The following is a 24,363-nucleotide window of genomic DNA, read 5'->3' as shown; positions in this document are numbered from 1 at the left end:
AGATAACAAACAAAAGTTTTAAATAGTGCATTATTCTGTCATCAGTTCAAAGTTCCTGTATATTACTATAGGCTATTGATTATATTCAAAATAAGATAGCTAAAAGGAACTACAAGGTTAACGGGGTTTTATTATTTCATATGGTCAATGGACATCTATATATGAAAAAACCGCGGAGTGCTACCATTTAAAGGGGTGCGTTTTTGAGAAATGGGTGAATTAGTCCCTGGGCACAGGTTACATTAGGGTGAGCTCTATGTACTTTTGGTACAAACATTTCTACATAAAAGCTGTTTCTGGTTAAATTTCCTATCTAAATATAACTTCTTAAAGTCAATGATACCTTTTTTTACAAAAATATATTCAAAAGAAAAAGCACAAAGAAACCTAAAAGAAAGAAATTTTGTTATTTGTCCCATAACTTTTGTCCACGAGGATATAGGTATAGACATTGCTTCACGGAAAAAAAACCTACATATTTCTTCTTTAAAATGTTGTTTAGTGGAGGTAATTAGGATTTATAGTTTTCGAAATATGATTTTTCAAAATTCGCAACTCACAGCAATTTTGGGCAATTTTCCTTGTCATTTCGCAAATATTGTTCTGTAACTTTTTTCTACGTAATTTTAGGTATATGCAGTGGTACACGTAATAGGAATAGAAATCAATTACCTTTAAAATGGTCTACTGTATAACGTTGTACGACTTTTTTTTAAAGAGATTATTGTTTTTCAAGGTTTTATACTTTTAACGATTTCTTATAATAGAATTTAAAAATAAAATAATATTATTATATAATATATTATATAATATTATATTATATATGGTACATATAGTATAATATTATAATATATATTATATATTATATAATACTTAATATATAAAAAAAAATATTTTTTACATTTTTTACGATTATTTTTGAAATTTCCCATTATAACTTTTTTTTTGTACATGAATATACTATATATTGCTCAATAAAGAGGACTTACTTTCTGTTCTTTAAAATGATGTATCATCTCTATTTAAATGTGTAATGGACACCGAGTGATTCTTTGATATTTTTTTACCTGTATTATTTAAATTTATTTCTTTTACAAAAATTACATAAACATTAGTCTTAGAAAACATCACTTTATTTAAAATTATTTAAACGTTGACATTTAAAACAATTTCAAAATCAAAGTCCATCTCTTCGTTAGCATTAGCTTCAATATCTTCCTCTGACACCTCAGTTATCTTAGAGTTCCCACTAATTAGTACCCATGCACATGCACCCTTTGCAGAATATTGAACAACTAATTCATATCTTTCTACAACCGCAGTTTTTTGTACATCCTTTGGTACATTTACATGCTATTTTTTCAAGCAAAGCTTGTGGTGCAGGAGCTTTGACAGTAAATATTGGAATTAATCCATATTTAGAAGTTTGCCCAGCCGAGTCAAGTGGATCCAAAGTATTACCTATAAAAAATAAGATTCAGTCATAACACACAATCACATAAAAAAGGTATAATGAGGAATTTAAAAAATAATCCTAAAATCAAAAAGCGTTGCAAGTACTTATTACATTTTGAAAAAGCATATCTTATTCAAAAATAATCCTAGAATTTTTTATAATACACCATTTTAAAGTAAACAGAATAAGCTTTCTTCTTTATTATATAATATATACCTAAATGTTGAAAAAAAAATTTATAATGGGAAATTTAAAAAATAATCGTAAAAAATATAAAAACTCGTTAAAACTATAAAGTCTTGAAAGAGATAACCTCTTAACCTCTTTAAAAGAAGTCATACAACATTAAATATTAGCACATTTTAAAGGTAATTGATTTCTATTCATTTTACATGTACCATTTCCTATGCCTAAAGTTACGCAGAAAAAAGTTACAGGACAATATTTGCGAAAATTGCCCAAAATTGCTGTGAGTGGCGAACTTCGAAAAATCATATTTCGAAAACTGTAAAACCCAATGACCTCTACCAAACATCATTTTAAAGAAAAAATATGTAAGTTTTTTTCCTGTAAAGCAATGTCTACACCTATATCCCCATGGTCAAAAGTTAAGGGACAAAAAACAAAATTTCCTTCTTCTATGTCTCTTCGTGCTTATTCTTTTGAACATATTTTTGTAAAAAAAAGTATCTTTGACTTTAAAAAGTTATATTTAGATAGGAAATTTAACCAGGAACAATTTTTATGTAAACGTGTTTGTACCAAAAGTGCATAGAACTCACCCTAATGTAACCTGTGCCCAGGGACTAATTCACCCATTTCTCAAAAACGCACCAATGTAAATGGTAGCACTCCGCGGTTTTTTCATATATAGAGATTCATTGACCATATGAAATAATAAAACCCTGTTAACGTTGTAGTTCCTTTCTATAGTACACAATCAATAGCCTACTAGGTTGATGGATCGAATCAGATGATAGCTAGTGAAATTTTTTTAGACGCAGCAGTCCAAACCTCAAAGTGGGCTTTGAATTAGGAGTTATAAGTGAAATAGACTCGACTGATGGACGAGCACGATGAGAGTTCTCACGGCTCGATAAATGCTGATTTACTCGATTCTTACCGGAAGACGTTAAAACACAAAAAAACCTAAATATCTTTTATCTGACAGCCGTCTGTACTATATATATATATACTTCTATACCGGTCATACAGCGGCTAGATGGTTTATTGTACATCTTCCATTAACTATTCAGATCTGCTATGTATAAGATCTGGTATACCTAGGGCTCGTTTATCAAGACGACATAATATTACCTGCTCTTAGCAACATTAGGATCTTCAGAAGCTACTTTACTGTGCTAAAAGTTCACCTATAGTCATAGATATAATACTAAATAGATCAGGCAAGGTATGGGCCACTCTGTGCATCGAAGTGTAACGCTGATATCAAGGACGTCATTGGTCAATTATTCATTTTGAGTGGTCTGGCCATCTTTGACAGTCGCATGCGCGGGATCGCTTGGTTAAAAGAAATAGATAAACCACTCAGTATGCCTTGTCTATCCTTAATATGTCTATACCTATAGTACCCTAATCAGAGTCATTTAGGTTATGTATTTCTTGTCAAACAATGAAGGATTTGGCCTCGATATTATGGACCCTAGAGGTATCCAATTCTGACTGTTTTTGTGTGTTGTTTTCATAGAGGTATATATTACCATAGAGGGAGCCTACCTTCCGCGCTTCCTGACGACAAGATCTCATGGACTGGTTTGCTGCATCTCTTTCTAACACAATTGTATCGAAAATCTATGATGACATTCAGTGTGAATATAGGCACGGAAGAGGAGGACAACTGTAGCAGCTTTACTATGCGTAAGAGTGAAACAGCACTAATCCAAATAAAAAAGATGGTGTCGTCACTTCGCTCTGAATGATACTCTCTCTATGGTAATATATAACTCTATGGTTGTTTTGTGTTAATTTGTTTGTGTAATCTATCTAGTCCAATCAACAGCCATTTTCTCGTGGAATTTTGAGAACCAAGGTCGATTTCCCTGAAAATTTTGATTTAGGTAGTAATTATAACCTTTGTCAAAATCTACCCAATGCCGAACTGCGCTTTTGCCCTGGGGGGTGAAAACATCCCCATCTAGGGGATGAAAATTTTTTAATCAAAATAACTATGGAAATCGAGAGAGTGGCCAATTCTGAGTAAATTTTGTTCTATAAATTTTTTTTTAAAAATTGACACTCCAAGTTATTTGCGATTGAAACTATGCATTTTTCATGAATAACTTACACAAATTTAATTTTACAGAAAAAATCATTGAGAACAAAATTGTAGCTAATAAAAAAACAAAGAGATTCACGTCTGAAAGACCTATGTAAACTCAATAACGACTGAGTTATTGCTCTTTAAAGGATGGTTATTTTCGAAGAACATTGAAATGGAGAACCTTTAATCTCAAATAACTCGAATGTGGTGCAATTTTTTGGGAAAACTTAACAAACATCTTGTAAAGCTCATTAAAAAACCTTTCAAATAAGCTCTGATAAAAGTTTTTTGCATAAGAACTGACTGACTTATGATAAAAGTAATGTCGCTCTCTGCTTTTTTCTTTGTGAAATGTAAAAATTACCTCGTCGTTACAATCCTAATAGAAATGAATAGTTTACCACTTGAAATTAACTTTATTTAGGCATAATTGATACGATCAATGTGATTCGACCGGTTTGTAATGCTTAGTTTAGAAATATTTTTCTTAAATAAACCTAAAAGTATTCATGATACAAAAACAAAAAAAATCAAAATGTTCCGTAAAAGAAATTCTACAATTAATATTTGAAACATTCTTTCATATTATGAATACTTTTAGATTTATTTAAGAAAAATGCACTTTTTTTTTAAATTTTAAAAATGCCATTTTCGATTTAATCCTAAACTAAGCATACCAAACCGGTCAAATCACATGGATCGTATCAATTATATCTAAATTAAGTTAACTTCAAATGTGAAGCTATTCATTTCTATTAGGATTGTAACGACGAGGGTTTATTTTTACTTTACTTAGACTTTCTTTATTTCGCTATTGTTGGTATGTTCTTGTTTTTGACTTCTTCTTTTAGTATTGGCAACCAAAGCCTGCTGCATTCTGCTGATGGGTTTGCTACACATTTTTTTTCGCGAAGTAGGACGAAGGCCGCTACCTTGACTTTTCTCTTTTCCAGTCTATTTCTTTCATGATTATGATTATTGATGCATCTTTCCATTGTACTCTGTGTTCCTTATACCAGGCATGCTTGCATATCTGGGATTTTTCGAAGTCGCTGTTCTTGATGTATGTTTCATGCTCGTTTACTCTGACACTTAGTGGCATTGCAGTTTCTCCCACGTAGAAATATTTTGCGTTGACAGGGTACTTTGTAGATGTAGTTTTTTTTATCTTTCTTGTGCATTGGGTTTGGTTTTGGGCAGGATATATCTCAGAGTGTTAATTGTTTTGAATATTGTTGTGATGTTGTTTCCTTTTCTTTTCAAGGGTTTCTTTTCTGATAAGTCGTTTACATATAGTATTGTGATCTTTCTTCCCTTCTTGTAAGTGCATCTGGAGTGCTTGTGGTAGTTTCTTCTTCTTCTTGACTGGCTTTACAACTCGGGGTGAGTCTTCGCCGCATCCACTATGGCCCTCCATCGTCTGCGATCTTGCGCTTCGATTTGCCATTGTTGTACCCCAATCCTAGATAGATCGGTTTCAACATCATCCCTCCATCTTTTTCTGGGACGGCCCACTGATCTTCTACCGTCTGGTCTCTCGAAGAACACTGTCTTTAGCACTCTGTCTTCCTCTGATCTTACTACATGACCTGCCCATCTTATCCGATTAGCTTTTATATGTCTGACGATGTTTTCAGTACCATATAGAGTCACCAATTCAGCATTCCGGCGCCTTCTCCACTCTCCTGTCAATTCATCTCTTTGAGGACCAAATATCATTCTGAGGACTTTCCTTTCAAATATCAGCAATTTATTTATTTCTCGCTGATGTAGAGTCCATGTTTCACTCCCATATGTAACAACTGGGCGAATAATTGACATGTACAGTCTTAATTTAGATTGTCTTTTCAGCAGCTTAGATCTTAATAATGATGATAGGGAGTATAATGCTCTATTTCCCGCAGCTATTCTTGCTGAGACCTTGTGATTGTCCTCTGTGATTACTGCTCCCAGATATTTAAACTCTTTTACTACTTCAAAGTTGTGGTCATTAATAGTTACGTTCTGCCTAACTCTTGGTCTTGGATTTTTGGTCACCAGCATATATTTCGTCTTCTCTTCATTTATTCGAAGGCCCAGGTTACCTGTTTCCTCCTCGAGCTGTGAAAACACCTCTCTTACGTCTCTTGTAGAATGAGCGACTGCATCTAGATCATCGGCAAAGGCCAACAATAGTTTTGATCCTCGATTTGCGAATCCCCCTGTTAGCTCAGACGATATTTTACTTATTGCGTATTCTAAAGCCAAATTGAATAGCAATGGTGATAAAGGGTCTCCTTGTCTAAGCCCTGATGTTATACTAAATGTCATCGATGTTCTGTTTCCTATCTTTACCTGTGCATATGAGTCTGCCACGCACATTTGAGTGAGCTGCACTAATTTTCTTGGTATCTTGTTTTAGTTTGCTGTTTCTATTTTTCAATCACCCGTGTTGAGCTGGCCCCCCCACTTGCAAAAATTAAAAAACAAATAGCCCTGATTTATGAGCTGTTTATGAGCTCTCATATTCCGCAAACTAAAAATTTTGAGCTCGTTCCACTGAGCAGGAATTTAATACCCTAGTGGGGGGGGGGGGCTGAGTCAGCCCCCCCCCCCACTACTTAAAAATAGGAATATTGAATCGGTTTTTGCGGCCGAATTACGAGCTATTTATGAGCTCTTGAAATTATATACTTTCGATTTTTGAGCTCATCCCCTTCACCCCCAAACAACCCTTTAATTGATTTAACTTAAGAGAAAGATGCTGAGAAAACTTAAAATATATCGTATTGCGGATATAATTCATATAGCTTATATACTCTAAGAATAAACTATTAAATCAAGAGCATTTCGATTATTGAGCTACAACCCCTTCGCAAGAAAACCACCCTATCTTCCCGGCTTAAGAGAAAGTTGTACTTAAAATGCATTAAACTAATTATTTGGCGACTACATATCATTTAATAATTTATAACCTTCCAAATTACGCGCATTTAGATCAGTAAATTGCAATTTATTTTGTATAGTGCAGTCACTGAAGGTAAAAATCAACGATTACCTTCAATTTCGGTGAACCTTCATCGATTTTCACGAAAATTGGTCAGTAGTTAGAGGATACGTCAAGAAACAAAGGTGACATGGTACCACCTTGCGCCTTTACCCTGAGGGTGGATACCGCCCCTTCTCGGGGGTGAAAATTATTTTATAAAAAATAAATGCACAAATCAATAAAAGAACAAATTAAAAGCAAAATTTATTATATAAAGTTAATAAAATAAGTCAATACTTTTTAAGTTATTAAAGATCAAAGATTTTAATTATTTGTGAAAAAAATGCATGTTTTGAAGAGGTTTTTTGTAAATCACTGAAAAACTTTAAGTTTTTACAAAAAAGTTAATAGTAGTTTAATTCGTATAGCTTATATTCTAAGAATAAACTCTTAAATCACGCGTCTTTCGATTATAGAGCTACAACCCCTTCGCAAGAAAACGACATCATATTCCCGGCTTAAGAGAGAGTTGTTCTTAAAATAATTTAAATTAATTATTTGGCGACTACATATCGTTTAATAATTTATGAGCTTGCAAAATATACGCATCTCAATTATTGAATTGCCATTTTCTTTCTATAGTGCAGTCACTGAAGGTAAAAATCAACTATTACCTTCGACTTCGGTAAATCGCCATTTATTTTCACGAATTGACAATAACAACTTGGGGTTTTAGCCTGGGGTATATGTCACCCCTTCTCGGGAGTGAAAATTACTTTATTAAAAATAACCCCACAAATCGAGAGAGGGACAAATTGTAAGCAAAATTTGTTATATAATGTGACTAAAATAAATCAATACTTTTTGAGTTATTAAAGATCAAATATTTTAATTTTTGGAAAGAAAATGAATGCTTTAGAGCGATTTTTCATAAATGACTCAAAAACTGTAAGTTTTTACAAAAAAGTTTTCATCACTAAAATTGAAGCTAATAAAAAATATAATAAATTGCTTACTTTAAAAACCCTTTAATGTTAATTTAAAGTAAGTTATTGGTAATTAAATGTATATTTTTTCCGCGACTGTTCAAATCTAAGGGTTCAAGCTTAAATAACGGGAAAGAGATGCATTTTATAACACTTAGGTACTAAATACTTGTCAAAGTACTTAGAAATACCTATGAAAAATAAGATCCAGAAAAAGTTGATAGTATCAAAATCCGCTCACCAATTTTCGTGAAAATGAATGGAGATTTACCGAAATCGAAGGTCATAGTTGATTTTTACCTTCAGTGACTGCACTATAGAAAGAAAATGGCAATTCAATAATTGAGATGAATATATATTGCGAGCCATAAATTATTAAACAATATATAGTCGACAAATAATTAATTTAAATTATTTTAAGTACAACCCTCTCTTAAGCCGGGAATATGGGATGGTTTTCTTGCGAAGGGGTTGAAGTTCAATAATCGAAAGGCGCGTGATTTTAGAGTTTTTTCTTAGAATATAAGCTATACGAATTAAACTACTATTAACTTTTTTGTAAAAACTTACAGTTTCTCAGTGATTTACAAAAAACCTCTTCAAAACATGCATTTTTTTCACAAATAATTAAAATCTTGGATCTTTAATAACTTAAAAAGTATTTACTTATTTTATTAACTTTATATAATAAATTTTGCTGTTAATTTGTTCTTTTATTGATTTGTGCAGTTATTTTTTATAAAATAATTTTCACCCCCGAGAAGGGGCGGTATCCACCCTCAGGGTAAAGGCGCAAGGTGGTACCATGTCACCTTTGTTTCTTGACGTATCCTCTAACCACTGACCAATTTTCGTGAAAATCGATGAAGGTTCACCGAAATTGAAGGTAATCGTTTATTTTTACCTTCAGTGACTGCACTATACAAAATAAATTGCAATTTACTGATCTAAATGCGCGTAATTTGGAAGCTTATAAATTATTAAATGATATGTAGTTGCCAAATAATTAGTTTAACGCATTTTAAGTACAACTTTCTCTTAAGCCGGGAAGATAGGGTGGTTTTCTGGCGAAAGGGTTGTAGCTCAATAATCGAAATGCTCTTGATTTAATAGTTTATTCTTATAGTATATAAGCTATAGGAATTATATTCGCAATACGATATATTTTAAGTTTTCTCAGCATCTTTCTCTTAAGTTAAATCAATTAAAGGGTTGTTTGGGGGTGAAGGGGATGAGCTCAAAAATCTAAACTATATAATTTCAAGAGCTCATAAATAGCTCGTAATTCTGCCGCAAAAACCGATTCAATATTCCTATTTTTAAGTAGTGGGGGTATTAAATTCCTGCTCAGTGGAACGAGCTCAAAATTTTTAGTTTGCGGAATATGAGAGCTCATAAATAGCTCATAAATCAGGGCTATTTGTTTTTTAATTTTTGCAAGTGGGGGGGGGGGGGCAGCTCAACACGGGTTTTTCAATCTTGTGGAGTTTCTCGTTTATAAATGACAACGGGTAGTCATTTTTAACCAAAAACTTTGTTAGGAGGTTTTTGTCTCCCTAGAATGCATTTTCATTAGAGCAAGTGTTTTGGGTTCTATCACATACTACATATATGATAATTTCTTTCTTGTAATTTTAAACATCAACTTCAATCTCAGAAAACTTATCTTGAAAGCTACACTATAGGCACTAGTCTTAAATCAGTAAAGAGTAACAGATGGTTCACTCAACTATCCAGGCGAGCCGAACTGGCGTATTACTTATCTTGTTTCTGTTTCTCACACTCTCACCCGAAATGACTGGTAATACATTCAGCAGTTTTAGCTCCCCTACTAAGGTTCTAACCACCTGGCATACTCTAACGAGCAAACATACTACTTGGATGTCCAGTAGTAATATTTCACGATAACTCGAAGTTTTTTTTTCAGTTGTCTAATCGACTCAAAATAGTACTTGTTTGCAATCCTTCATATAATTACATGTTTAATATAGTTCCCATTGATTATATTATTGGTCATAATTGAACCTAAGTATATGAATATGTATTGTCTCAAAGCTAGAATGGCCGACGGCGACGGCTAAGTAATGATCAATATTTATAGCTCTCTTGTTGGGTGCTAATGCAATCCGTTTGGTTTTTTTCTCATTTTTTTTGCAAACACACCTTTTCTTAAGAGAGAAAAAACAGTAAAAATGTCTTTTAACTTATGTGTCGTACGGACATATTACCAGCGTAGGCTATAATTTGCAAACAAAAAGAAATAGAAAAAAATAGCAAATGTTTAAAGTAAAAAAGAAACACTACACATCACGCGCTTACGAAATATATCGTTTAGAAAATTAATAAACTAAATAATAAATATTGGAAATTTTAGATCAGTTTTTAAGTCAACCTTGTCTAAACTACCTTTCGATGAAAACTGAATGTGTATCTCATTTACCTTTTTTGGAGGAACATGTACAATTGGTGGTATACTTGATTCTCTAATATCAATACCGGAATCGTGACAACTCTCTTTGTTTAAGCTATCATCTTCGTCTTGAATGTGATCGTCGGGGGCGCCAGTTGGAGTTATAGCTGGCATTTCATCTGTATCTATAGACCTAAAACACAAAAATTAATAAATCGACTATACTTACATAAGAATACATCTTCTAGAATATCTAGAATACAAACGTCAGCATAGAATCATAATACATTATTCCAAAAAGTTGTACACAACATGTACCAGAGAAATGGAGAGAGAGTATAACAATATCCATCTACAAGAAAGGCGTAAAGACAGATCCTACGAACTACCGAGGAATTACACTATTCAATTCTACATCAAAACTATTGACAAAAATTCTATCCCAAAAAATACACAAGAAAGTGGGTGTATCGGAAGAACAACATGGTTTCCGCCCAAACAGATCTACAATAGACGCTATTTTCATCATGCAACAATTAGTTGAGAAATCAATAGAATTCGACAAGCCCATGTTCACATGCTTTGTAGATCTGAAACAGGCATTCGACAGAGTACGATTGAAGGACGTGCTCACTATCCTTGGAAAGAAAAACGTAAGTCAGATCTATAGAAACATAATCAAAGAGCTCAATAGATCCAACAAAACACGAATAAAAACCACACACGGGCTCACGGAAGAAATCAAAATCAATGTCGGCATTAGACAAGGGGACAGCCTCAGTTCATGCTTATTTAATTTAATAATGGATGAAGATATAGGTAGTCTTAACAAAATGAATCAGGGATACAAAATGGGTAACCGAACCATGAGAATACTTTGATACGCAGATGATGCAATCTTAATAGCCGAAAACGAAGATGACTTACAACGCCTATTACAAAAATTTAAAATAACCGCCAAAAAGTATAAACTGGTAACACTACCACATATGGTAATATCCAAGAACCCAATTAGATGTAAATTAGTAGTGGACGACCATATAATCGAACAGGTAATGGATTGTAGATACTTGAGTATGGAAATATCTAGCGATAGGCATCTGTGGCAAGAAACAAAACAGCAGGCTACGAAAGCAGCGAGAATATCTGGTTTCCTGAGGGATATAATCTGGCGGAATAAATATATGAGCACCGAAAGCAAAGTCCGCATTTATAAGACATGTGTTAGACTCGTACTGACATACGCAGCTGAGACAAGGGCCGAGACAGCAAAGACCAAACAAATAATGATAACAACAAAGATGAAAACCCTAAGATCCATAAGAGATATCACACTCAGAAATAGAATACGAAACGAAGACACATTGAGAGAGCTAGGCGTTCAAGACGTAGTGAGATGGACAAGAGGACGACGACGCATGTGGAGAGACCACATAGATCGGATGGACCCTGAACTTATGGCGAAATGGGCGAAGACACAGAAGCCCAACACCAAGCGACCCATAGGAAGACCCAAAAAACGATGGTACGAGAGCTGGAGCTCCGGATCGCAGCAGAGACTGTAACAGAAGAAACAGGACATAGTCCTATTACAAAAAGAAGATGAAGAAGACAAACGTCAGCTCTTTTTGTAGGGCATGTTCATTTTTCTTAAATTTAAAAATTTGATCAGACCTGTACACATCTGCGATAGTTCTTGAATTTTATGTGGGAAGAATGTCTGTACTTACACCCTACAACCCTATGTAGACAGTTTTTATTGCCTCGACACTCACTACTTCCAAATCTACCCTTATAATTAAAAACGTCTGAGTAATTATGTCGAACTGAAATCCTTTTTAAGTATCCCTTTGGTTTTGATTTTCAATTACTAGCAGAAGCTATAAACAATAGGCACACGCCACGATTTAAAGGGTTTCTCAGTTTATCTTCAAGATGGCTAGTGACGTTAATTTGGGTCTTTTTAGTGAAATACCCACGATGTTAGTTTTTTCGGCACGTCTAATCGAAATGTGCCCCTTAGAAAGTCTTCTCACTACTGCTATCTTCCTGCTGCAAGAGGCCTTAGTGATTCCTGCCAAAAGCGTCTGTTTATACCTGTCCGTCTGCTTGAAATACCGTAGAGGTTAGTGACATGTCTTTTTGTCGAATTTTAATTTATTAGGGCATTAAGTAATTAATGACCTTTTAGTAATTGCATTAAAGCGATAGAAATTTGTATCTTCTCGATATATGATCGGATTATTACCATCTGATGTCACCCCTTGGTCCATATACGGATAATTATCGTCCTGATCTTTTCTTTTTAGCCCTTATGATCGTTATAGCATAACATCAGGAATAAAACGGACAATGTGTTCTCTTTGATTCTAGGGTGTTTGGTAAAGAATGGGCCATAGCTTAACCTCAGGTTCCTGAGGTTAAAATAGGCCGATTTAAGCTAACTTACCTTAGTACAAAGTTTATAATAACCGAGATACAGGGTGTCAAAGTTAAAATTTTTTTTATTTATTATTGAATATTTCCTGACAGGTATGAGATAACAACATGAAATTTGTTACGTGCGGGTTTTTTGGGTCGAGAAAACTAAATTCCCTACCAAAAATTATGTATTGCCCAGAGGGCGCCACATACGCCTTTCAGCACTCATTTATTACGTTCAATTTCTTTATCCCTCACTCTGTATAATTTTGATATTAAAATTTTTATTCTCCTATTAGTTTTACTTAAAAAAGGTATACTTCTTTCATCTCCCTAAACTCAACCGTTTTCGAGATAAACGCATTTTAAATCTGCGATACACCATCATTTTTAGCATAATATCATTGTAGTTACACCCGAAAAATAACTTAAAACCATAAAATTATCCAAAAATGTATCGCAAATTTCTTCAAATGGAATTTGCGATGCAATGACATAAATTTGAGAACTGGCACCATTATTATGGTTTTAAGTTATTTTTCAGATGAAACTAAAATGATATTATGCTAAAAATGATGGTGTATCGCAGATTTAAAATGCGTTTATCTCGAAAACGGTTGAGTTTAGGGAGATGAAAGAAGTATAACTTTTTTAAGTAAAACTAATAGGAGAATAAAAATTTTAATTTCAAAATTATACAGAGTGAGGGATAAAAAAATTGAACGTAATAAATGAGTGCTGAAAGGCGTATGTGGCGCCCTTTGGGCCATACATAATTTTTGGTAGGGAATTTAGTTTTCTCGACCCAAAAAACCCCCACATACCAAATTTCATGTTGTTATCTCATACCTGTCAGGAAATATTCAATAATAAATAAAAAAAGTTTAACTTTGACACCCTGTATCTCGGTTATTATAAACTTTGTACTAAGGTAAGTTAGCTTATATCGGCCTATTTTAACCCCAGGAACCTGAGGTTAAGCTATGGCCCATTATTTACCAAACACCCTGTATTTGAATGTATGTATAATGGTACGTATTAACGATAATAGGAGGTGAATAGTTAGATTGACAGTAACAATGTTACTTTATAATACGCATTATTTCAGATATTATTCAGTTTATGGTTATCTCGGCAGTAATATAAATGAGAGATGGTGACCAACCTTAGCAAAAGCAGAATAGAACGAACCCGAACTACATTTGTTAAAATGAGGCACGTACTTTGCAGCCGCGATCGTAATATTGACCTTCGCGATGGAATGCCATATCTTTCCATGTATGGAATGAAAGCGTGGACTCTAAGTTAGGCGATGCTTAAACACTTGGAAGTCTTTGAAATGTAAGTACACAAACGACTACTAAGAGTAATCTGGGTCGACAGAGTTTGAAATGAGAAGGTCCTTAGAGGGCTGAACCAAACAACACAGCTAGTCGATATAATAAAGAGACGCAAGCCGGAATACTTCGATAACATTATGAAGCACCCTAAAAAGTACAAATTTTTGCATATGATCATTCATAAGTTCTAAGGTAAACGTGAGCTTGGTACAAGAACATCATGGCTGAAAAATCTAAGACAATGGTACGAAAAATCAACTACATCGTTATTTAGAGCTACTGTCAATAAACACATGATAGCGAATATAGTTGCCACCATGATATCCAACGATCGATAGAGGGCATGGAACTAGAAAAAGTTATATAATATTGATGGCATATATGTGTCAATGATCACTGTAATCGGGACACATATTTCTTTTTTTTTATTATTTAAATTTATGTGTCTCGGCAGCAATGGCCATTGACACAAACAATATTGGTTATACAATAATTAATTACAATAAGGACTTAAAACTAAATAGTATAACAGTTAATTTCTAAATCTTAAATAACATTAGGTAAAAACTATGAAAAAAAAATTGGATATACAATCATTGGATATACAATCATTGGATACTATAGAGACGTACAACTAATTATAAAATTGCTTCGGTCTTCTTGGGATACTTCGGACGTTGTTTAGTCATAGTAGCAGTTGCATATGAACTAGTAAGATTACTGGAAGAATTGGGTCCAGCATGGTGTTGCTAACAGTGGGGGAACATTGATTTAAATTGTTACTCATGTAGTCAAAAGTAACTTGAATTTGTTTATATTAACGCTTTGGATGTCACCATCCCAGATGGATGATGTCACTAGTATGATATATATGTCAAAAAATCCTAATTTAAAAATAAAAATCGAGCTGTTCCAGGTTTTTTCTTTAAAGTCGCTGGCTTACGAAATAACGAACTTATTCCAAACATTTCCATACTGTATATACCTCTACGATGATCCGATGATACGTAAGAGGGTCCTCTCTGAACGAAGTGAAATATAAGATGTCTTTCATTTTCATTCCAAAAAATAAGGAAATTAAAAGTACATTGATTTTATTTCATAGAAATGTTAAATTAATTAAAAGTGTTATTCGACTTACTGTCTATCCCTGGACGGTATCGCCCAATGATGGTCCAGCAGAGATTTTCTTCTTTCTTCTAAAGATTTATGCTGACCTTCTGGATCTTCTAAATTAGTCGGCGTAACCAATTCCCTTTCAAATGCTTTTGGGAACGCGTCACCTTCTCTTTCGGTACAGGAACACACAGACTCAGCATCATCGCCTGTGACTGCATAAAACATATAATTATTACAATAAATCCATGGCCATGAATGTACGTACATATTCATAAATACTAAAAATCGTTCATATTTAACTTTTATATAAATCGGAGAATGTAGGCGTATCTACGTTAAGGTTAGTACTTGCCAAGATCATAATATTTAGAGCTAGCCATGCTCTGTGATACATTCCCAAATCTTAGAGAAGAGCAAGGATGGCGTTTATTACCAAACCAGGAAAAACAGATTACACCTTACAGACATCATACAGACCTGATTTCATTCATGTTGAACACCATGTTATTTTTAATTAGTAACAATAAGCCGTAAGATCGTATTGACGCGGCTGTAAATGTGAGTGCGAGTAAGATTCCCCATTGGACTGCCGGAATGGCATCTCTCTCGCACTCACCATAGACGGCTGCCTAATACGTGCAGGCGCTCATTATTACTACTTAAAAATAACAGCTTAATAATAAAATAATGACAAAAATTTCTTCAGGATCTTGTAGGGGGGGCTTTAAACTTTGATTTAGTCACTTTCTGACTTTCATAATAATAACTTTTAACCAATTTATTAAGCTTTGAAAATCGCCATTTTTCGATTTTTTCAATTTTAAACTGTTTATAACTCGAAAACGATCAACTTAAGAGAAAAATAATTACAAGAGACCTTTTTTGTCCAGAATGGTCCAAAAAACCTACAAAAAAATTGTCCGGGCCAAAAATATTGATTTTTGCAATTTGATTAAAAAAATTGTTAAAAAAATTTGGACCACTTTTCACGTGGGCGACTTTTGAACCATATTCTGGGATGTCTCGCGAATGTGATTATGCAAAAAAATCTCATGGGAATATTTTTTCTAACGAACCCGCCGTTTTCGGCTTGTCTAATGGGAAGCATCTTGAATCAATACATCAACAAAAATAATCTTAATCAAAACTCATTGCACCAGCTGCAATGGGCGCATTAAGCAGGGAAAACATGTGAAGCTTCAACCTCCACAATCTGGTGTCGGAATTCGAAAGGAGTTTACAAGAAAGAAGTCGCTCTTGTTGCATTTTTAATCATAGAAGGTGCATTTGTTAATACCTCCACTGAGTCAATGCATAGTACAATGGTGAGGAAGAAAAAAAGGAAGAAAAGTTGAAGGGTAGGTAAAACCTGATGAGTTGGATATACATATCAGTGATGCGACCAACTATTACTGATGGTTTACTACCTTGATGGAAAAAGACGCCTTTGCAATATTGTGTGAGCTCTCTCACCACTCTACAAAGACAAGCTCTTCAAAACAAAACAGGAAACTTGAATAGTATAGGAAAGGCATCTTTATAGATTATTACAGGTTGGAATTATACAGTGAGCACGTAAAGGTTGGAATAAATTCATTTTCTCAAGAACGGACGATTTTGGAAAAAAATCCCGAAACAAGTCAATTTTTATTTTTAAATTACGACTTTTTGGCATATATATCATACTAGTGACGTCACCCGTCTGGGCGTGATGACGTCATCGATGATTTTTTTAAAAGAGAATAGGGGTCGTATGGTAGCTCATTTGAAAGGTAATTCAATTCTTTATTCAGTAATATAAACAATAACATAATTATTTATACAGGGTGCCTAAAAAAATTTTTTTTGAATTAAATTTATTGACATAAAAAGAAGAATGTGTGTAATTTATTTAATTCAAAATACATTTTACTGCTATCAGAAAACAGAAAAAAATGTTTTTTGGCAAGTAAATGTTGTTTTTTGCTTAAATTCAATATTAAAGCAGCCACCCACCAGCCTCGTGACAATTTGAACATTTAATTTAAGCCAATATCAATGATTATTTTTCAAATATTCATTTTTTTCTGTTTTCTGAGAGCAGTAAAATGTATTTTGAATTAAGTAAATTACATATATTCTTCTTTTTATGTCAATAAATTTAATCCAAAAAAAATTTTTTTGGACAACCTGTATAAATAATTATGTTAATGTTTATATTATTGAATAGAGAATTTAATTACCTTTCAAATGAGCTATCACACGACCACTATTCTCATTTAAAAAAATCATCGATGACGTCATCACGCCCAGATGGGTGACGTCACTAGTATGATATATATGCCAAAAAGTCGTAATTTAAAAATGAAAATTGACCTGTTTCGGGATTTTTTTCCCAAATCGTCCATTCTCGAGAAAATGAATTTATTCCAACCTTTACGTGCTCACTGTATATTTCGGCGGTAGCCTTTATGACCATCCTGAGATTTAAAGCAAACAATATTTGAGAAGCCCCATTATGTATTGATTGGCCACACAAATACTACTGGGACTATATTTAAAGAATTCATATTTATGATAAACTCAGATATTCTCACACCAGACCTAATCTTCACTGAGAAATTTAACACAATTATACCACCTAGAGTCTAGAGAACAAAAAGTCTCAAATATTAATGGGGGGGGGGGGCTATGGTTCACTGATTTATCTAAAACTGCCCATGGTATTGGATCCGGAATCTTTATGCAGACATGTAATTATAATAAATCTTACAGCCCAGGTCAGGAGGCAGCTATTCTGGCAGCAAAGAACTCACCAACTCAAAGCTGACGAGGAACTGCTCCTAGGAGATCTCCTAAACAACCTGGCAAAAGATAATAAAGTGTCTTTAATATGGATGCCGGGTCATGAAGTTGTGCATATGAAGGAACTAGCAGATTTGTTGGCAAAACTCGATAGAAACCTTTGTAGGCTCAGAACCATTCTGAGGCATTACCAAAGAAGCTACAAAAAACGAGGTTCAGAAGTTGCTGATAACGAGAAATCAGAAAAAGAAATAGAGAGCCACTCAAGAGTAGTCCAGGAACCGAAGCTTTTCATCTCGCAATTCTTACAGAATGGATCTATTTGCTTGAAAATTTGAGAATTCTTAGTGGATAGTCCAGGGATCAAAATCTATATAATGCCGAATGGCGCTTTTACCATGGGGGTGGTTGCCACCCCATCTCGGGGGGTGGAAATTTTTTATTATATTTTGACCGCAAAAGTTAATAAAAACATTCATTCTAAGCAAAAAATGTTCCATACATTTTTTTGATAAAATTAATAGTTTTCGATTTATTAGCTATCGAAAGTGTTAGTTGTTTTATATCGAAAAAAAACCAATGTTTTTCGATATACTTATTTACGATTCACTCAATTTTTGCCGTAGAATTTTTTTTTTTTTTCAAACCAAGATCATGCCAATTAAATAACCTACAATTTCATATTCAACCATTTTTTCGTATCTCTGATGCTAATCTTTTTATTCTGAAGAAAATGACATTTTTACCAAACTACAAAAATTCGTTATTCGCTTTTAACACCAGTTTTTTTTTAACTAATCATTCTAAGCCACTCAAACTTCTGGAATCTATTAATAATACATAAAAAAAAGAAGAATAAGGCCAATGACTTAAAACACCGCTAACTTACAGTATTACGCTTCCAATCGGATTTCTCCTTTTTTTTCAAAAAAATATATTGATTTTTAACCTTAACTTTTTATTTTTTATCTTAGAAAGTCTGGTAAAAAAGAATTTTGTAGGTTTTTACAAGATCTATTAATATTAAATCTTTTTAAAATCCTCAGTCGTAAAAAGAGGTGACTTTGAAAGGGCTGGTAAAGGTGGTTTTTGCATGTTATTACAAGTTTTAATTGTCAATACCTCACTCAATTTTTGCCGTAGAAAAATTTTTTTCAAACCATCTTCTTAAAAATTAAATAAGTTACAATTTCATATTTAAATATATTTTTTTTAACTACAAAAATTCGTTATTCGCTTTTAACTCCATTTTTTTTAAAACTAATCATTCTATGCCGGTCAAACTTCTAGAACCTATTAGTAATACATAAATAAAGAAGACCAAATAAGGTTAATGACTAATTTTAATTAGGGTGGTGATTAGGGGGTAGCTTCCCATTACTTTTTCGCTGAACAAAATAGGGGCTGACATTATTTTCATTATAAGTCACTTAATTTTTGAGCTAGAGACTTTTTTTTATTTCTGAAGATAGATATTTTTAAATACTTTAAATTAATTTGAACAAGTTATCCTCGAAAAATGCATAGTTTTACCGTCTTTTGACTTTGAAACTACAATATTTAGCTTTTGACGAAGAATTAATACTACTAAGACTAAAAGTACCAATACGTTAAGTTTTATCCTTCGTTGAGGCCACACGACTTCGCAAAGGCCACGTTGTTATCAGTTCTTGTGTAGGGAATGGAAATATAATAGAATCTACTTATTTTTCAAAAACCTAGGAGGATATTATCTTCTTACATTTCTCCGAAGCATATAACCCCATACTCGGAGAAGTAAAAACAAGGGTAATAACGAATACTAGAAACTAATTAAATGAAGTGTTGGAAAACGCAAAAGAGGGAATACTCATTAATGGTATGCTTATGAACAATATCAGATACGCAGATGATACCTTGTTGCTGACTGGATCAATTGAACATCTTCAAGCGTTATTGAACCGAATGGTGGCATTCTGCGTGATATATGGACTCAAACTCGACGCAAGAAAAACAAAGTTTATGGTTATTAGTAAACAGGCAGCCGTAAATAATAATAACTATAACGTAACAATCGGTAATGACTCAATTGAACGAGTAAGTAATCTTGTAGATCTGGGTACTCATATTAATGAAAGCTGGAACCCTAGTACAGAAATAAAAAGTAGAATTGCCAAAGCAAGAACAAGTTTTATGAAATTTAAGAAAATCCTGTGCAGTCATGATCTAAATTTGGAACTTCGCATAAGAATGGTCCGATGTTATATATTTCCAGTACTACTTTACGGGGTTGAAGCATGGACACTGACAGAATCGCTTTTAAAAAACCTAGAAGCATTTGAAATGTGGGTCTACCGCCGTATTCTGAAGATCAGTTGGGTAGAAAGAGTCACAAACGAAAGGGTTTTGCAACGTTTGAATAAAAGTTGCGAAGTAGTGAACACGGTTAAAAGGCGCAAATTGGAATACTTTGGTCATATAATGCGTCACCCAGAAAAATATGACATACTTCACCTTGTCATGCAAGGTAAAATAATGGGAAAAAGAAGTGTGGGCCGCCGTACAACTTCTTGGCTTAAAAATCTACGCCAATGGTTTGGGAAAACTAGCACTGAACTATTTCGTGCGGCTGTAAATAAGACAATGATTGTTAATATGCTGGGCAACATGAGAGCCAACGATCGACAAGCGGTCTCGGCACCTTAAGAAGAAGAAGAAACTAATTTCTATGATTGCACTATATACGCCAGTCAATGGGAGCAAGAATGGGATATTACCTCCGAATTCTATCCCACTGCATGGATTTTAATCAAATTTTGGGAATAGCCTCTACTTATATCCTAATTAAAAGTCAACCCTATGCCGATTTGCGCTTTTATCTTGGGGAGGGGGGGTTTCCAACCCTTCTCGAGGGCGGAAAATTTTTTGGTTAACATAACCACACAAATAGCTAGAGAACCTAAATCTAAGCAAAAAATTGTTCTATATACTTTTTTTTTGAAAACTCAATAATTTTTGAGTTATTTGTGGTTGAAAATTGGCCATTTTCATTGAAACATAACACCTTTTCCAATAGGTGTGGATCCCGTCAGATATGCTCGCTAAGAGCGGTTCCAGACCCGTCGGCTGGAGAAAGAGGAGGTGGGTTTAGTCGGTAGGCGGCTCGTGATACAGAGAGGGCGGGCCGAATCCGACACACCTGGGACACCTTCCCAGACGGTCTTAAGAAGATTCCCACCTCAAAAAAAAAGGAGTGGATCCCGCGTATGAAAAAAAGTTGATTAATAGCAAGCTGAAAATTTGTTAATAGCTTAAGGGTGTCAAGTCGGATAAACTTTGATATATCGGAACACTGGAACAGGGGTAGTTTTAATTGTGGAACAGGGGTAGTTTTAATTGTGGAACAGGTTAAAAATTTGGAACCGTCAGAAAACGAAAACGGCACATTTATTTTGTCCGGCAGAATAGACTTAAACTCTTCGAACAGAGATTAAACTCTCATGCAATGCTATTTATCACCTGTCATCATTCCTGTCATGCGACATATTCTAGATGTTCCACTCATTAAAACGCCCATTTGGTGATAAATAACAATCTGATTTTTGCATGAGAGTTTAATCTTTGTTCGGAGAGTTTAAGTCTGTTTTGTCGAACAAAATAAATGTGCCGTTTTCGTGGTCTGACCGTTCCAAATTTTTAACCTGTTCCACAATTAAAACTTCCTCTGTTCCAGTGTTCCCATATATCAAAGTTTGTCCGACTAGACACCCTTAAGCTATTAACAAATTTTCAGCTTGCTATTAATCAACTTTTATTTCATACGCGGGATCCAGACCTTCAACAATCTTTTGCGAATACCTGAAAAACTATGCATCTAATTAAAAAATTATACAAAACATTTTTGTAGCTTATAAAAAAACAAAGAGCCTTGTTTCTCCATAAATATTCTATAACATAAAAAAGGTATGGTAGGTGAAAAGAGGATGTTTTTTTGGTGCATGCTCAAATTGGTGTATTCAACTTAAAATAACAGAAAAACGGTCGATTGTAGGTGTATAATGCTACTAATACGTTTTGTAGTGCTTGAAAAGATCTTTAAAATAAATAATATTAAAGGTCGATAACATTCAAACTAAGCGAGATATGCTGCAAAAAAATTAATGAGATTGTATGATGTAAAAATTAATGTATTTTAAGAAAAAATGAGAAGTATATTTAACCTCCATCCACCAGAATTTAAATGCATCGATTTCCTTCTACAATACATTTTACTATAGTATTATTTCTATGTTTAAAAAGTTGAAGGGAATGAATGGTTTTTGAAAAAAATAAGGTCAAATTATAGAACGCATTTTTAAATTTTCTTAAAAATCTTCATTTTTCTCCATGTAACTTGAAAATGATAAGAGATACAGTAATGAAAAAACAAAATTTTTATCTGAAAATGCCCTACATTTTTGTGTGGCATCTTTTTTCGTATCTCTTACCATTTTCTAGTTACATGGTGAAAAAGGAATATTTTTAAGAGAATTTAAAAATACGCTTTATAATTTGATCTTATTTTTTTCCAAAACTATTTATTCATTTTAAACTCGCTCAACTTTTTGAACATAGAAATAACACTATAATAAAAAGTTTTGTAGAAGGAAAACGATACATTTAAATTCTGATGGATAAGGGGTTAAATATATACTTCTCATTTCTTCTTAAAATACATTAGTCATCAATTTTTTTGTAGCATATCTCGTTTAGTTTGAATGTAATCGACATTTAATATTTCTCATTTTAAAGGTCTTTTCAAGCACTACAAAAGGTATTAGTATGAGTATTCACCTAAAATCGACCGTTTCTCTGTTATTTCAAGTTGAATACACCGATTTGAGCATGCACCAAAAAACAAACTTTTCTCACCTACCATAAATATCTCTTTTTGTATTATAACTAGAAGATTTATGAAGGAACGAATCTCTTTGTTTTTTTACAAGCTACAAAATAGTTTATATGTATAGTTTTTTTTGTTAGATGCATAGTTTTTACGGTATTCGCAAAAAAACGTCCGCAAAGGTGTAATTTTTCAATGAAAATGGGCAATTTTCACCCATGCATAACTCCAAAAGTATCGAGTTTTCAAAAAACATTTTAGAATAGTTTTTACTTAGAATTATGTTCCCTAGCCACTTCCGTGGCTATTTTAACCAAAACATTTTCAAATCCACGAGGAAAAATTTCCTGTAGTTGGCTGTATACCATTACAAAAACATAAAATCCTTTATAAAAGGTATATTTGTTAAAATCCCTATACAGGGCTACATCAAAGACATAACTAGTTTTCGATCGGTTGACCGATCATCATCAGTGTAATCTTAGAATCTACATGCTAACCACCAAAGTAAAAATATATGGGTAAAAACCCTTTACAATTGATCCGTCATCGGAACATATGACAAAGATGTGAATTATAACATGGATGAATAAAATATCCAATGTTTTTCGCCCGAGGTACCAATGAGCTCTATCTGACAAGTTCACATCATGGCTGTACGGAAGCAAGTGAAGACACTTGCTTCAAGACTTCACTTGCTTCCGTACAGCCATGATGTGAACTTGTCAGATAGAGCTCATTGGTACCTCGGGCGAAAAACATTGGATATTTTATTCATCCATGTTATAATTCACATCTTTGTCATATGTTCCGATGACGGATCAATTGTAAAGGGTTTTTACCCATATATTTTTACTTTGGTGGTTAGCATGTAGATTCTAAGATTGCACTGATGATGATCGGTCAACCGATCGAAAACTAGTTCTGTCTTTGATGTAGCCCTGTATAGGGATTTTAACAAATATACCTTTTATAAAGGATTTTATGTTCAAAACATTTTCCATCCCCGAGAAGGGGTGGGAACCACCCCAAGACAAAAGCACACATCGGCATAGGGTAGACTTTGTTTCTTGATCTATTACCTACTTACTGTGAAAATATCAAGTAAATCGATATAGTAGGATGGAATTGGGAGCCAAATACCCTCATTGACTGCCCTAATAATGCTCAACAGGAATACTTAACAATAAAATAAGATAATAATCACTTACCAAGTTCAGGGAACGTTTCATCTTTAACCATCAACGAATCTTGCTCTTCTTCCTTTTCAGATTTCGGATAATAAATTTCTTGTTTCTCCGACAAATTACTCTCGCAATGTCCAACCCTCATGTGCGCGATGTCATTGTAGATAGCGGCGTTAACGACAAACTCCATGGGCGCGATCACACCATAAGCTTCAGGTCCGTGTTCGATGACCAAGGGATCTATCACGTTAGGGTCGAACATGACGGCGTTGGGAGTGACCAGGAGCACTCCGCTAACGACGCCTTGGCCATCCGTGATGTGGCGCACGTTGATCTTGAGGAATCGCTCGCGGAAGACCGCGGATTCCGAGTCTTCGTATTCACTGCTGCTGCCTCCTTGGGGGCATGATGGAGTGCGCACTCTCTCCACATGGCCAGGCTTTGGACTGACTGGCCTCAAGTTCTCCAACAATTCTGAAAAGTAGCGAGTCACTGATGCAGCTAAGTTGTACATTTTAAATAATGAAGGATATTGTTCAACAATTGTTTA

The 24,363-nt window shown here is 33.9% G+C and overlaps 1 protein-coding gene across 7 annotated transcripts in view; it reads right to left on the bottom strand.

Moving 5' to 3' along the window:
- Positions 1 to 24,363, bottom strand: part of LOC114336519 (TLD domain-containing protein 2) — a 911,210-nt gene that overhangs the window by 556,549 nt on the left and 330,298 nt on the right. For all 7 annotated transcript variants that reach the window (XM_050659400.1, XM_050659401.1, XM_050659405.1 and 4 more), the window contains 3 exons: positions 23,838 to 24,287; positions 15,004 to 15,193; positions 10,132 to 10,294 (listed from right to left, as the gene is read on the bottom strand). In XM_050659400.1, coding sequence (XP_050515357.1) covers positions 10,132 to 10,294; positions 15,004 to 15,193; positions 23,838 to 24,287 — 803 coding nt within the window. The remainder of the gene's footprint in view (positions 1 to 10,131; positions 10,295 to 15,003; positions 15,194 to 23,837; positions 24,288 to 24,363) is intronic.

The sequence above is a fragment of the Diabrotica virgifera genome, chromosome 8 (genome assembly GCF_917563875.1).
Source record: "Diabrotica virgifera virgifera chromosome 8, PGI_DIABVI_V3a".
NCBI lineage: Eukaryota > Metazoa > Arthropoda > Insecta > Coleoptera > Chrysomelidae > Diabrotica > Diabrotica virgifera.
The sequence above is the reverse complement of the archived record's forward strand: the minus strand, read 5'-3'. Positions and strand labels throughout refer to the sequence as shown.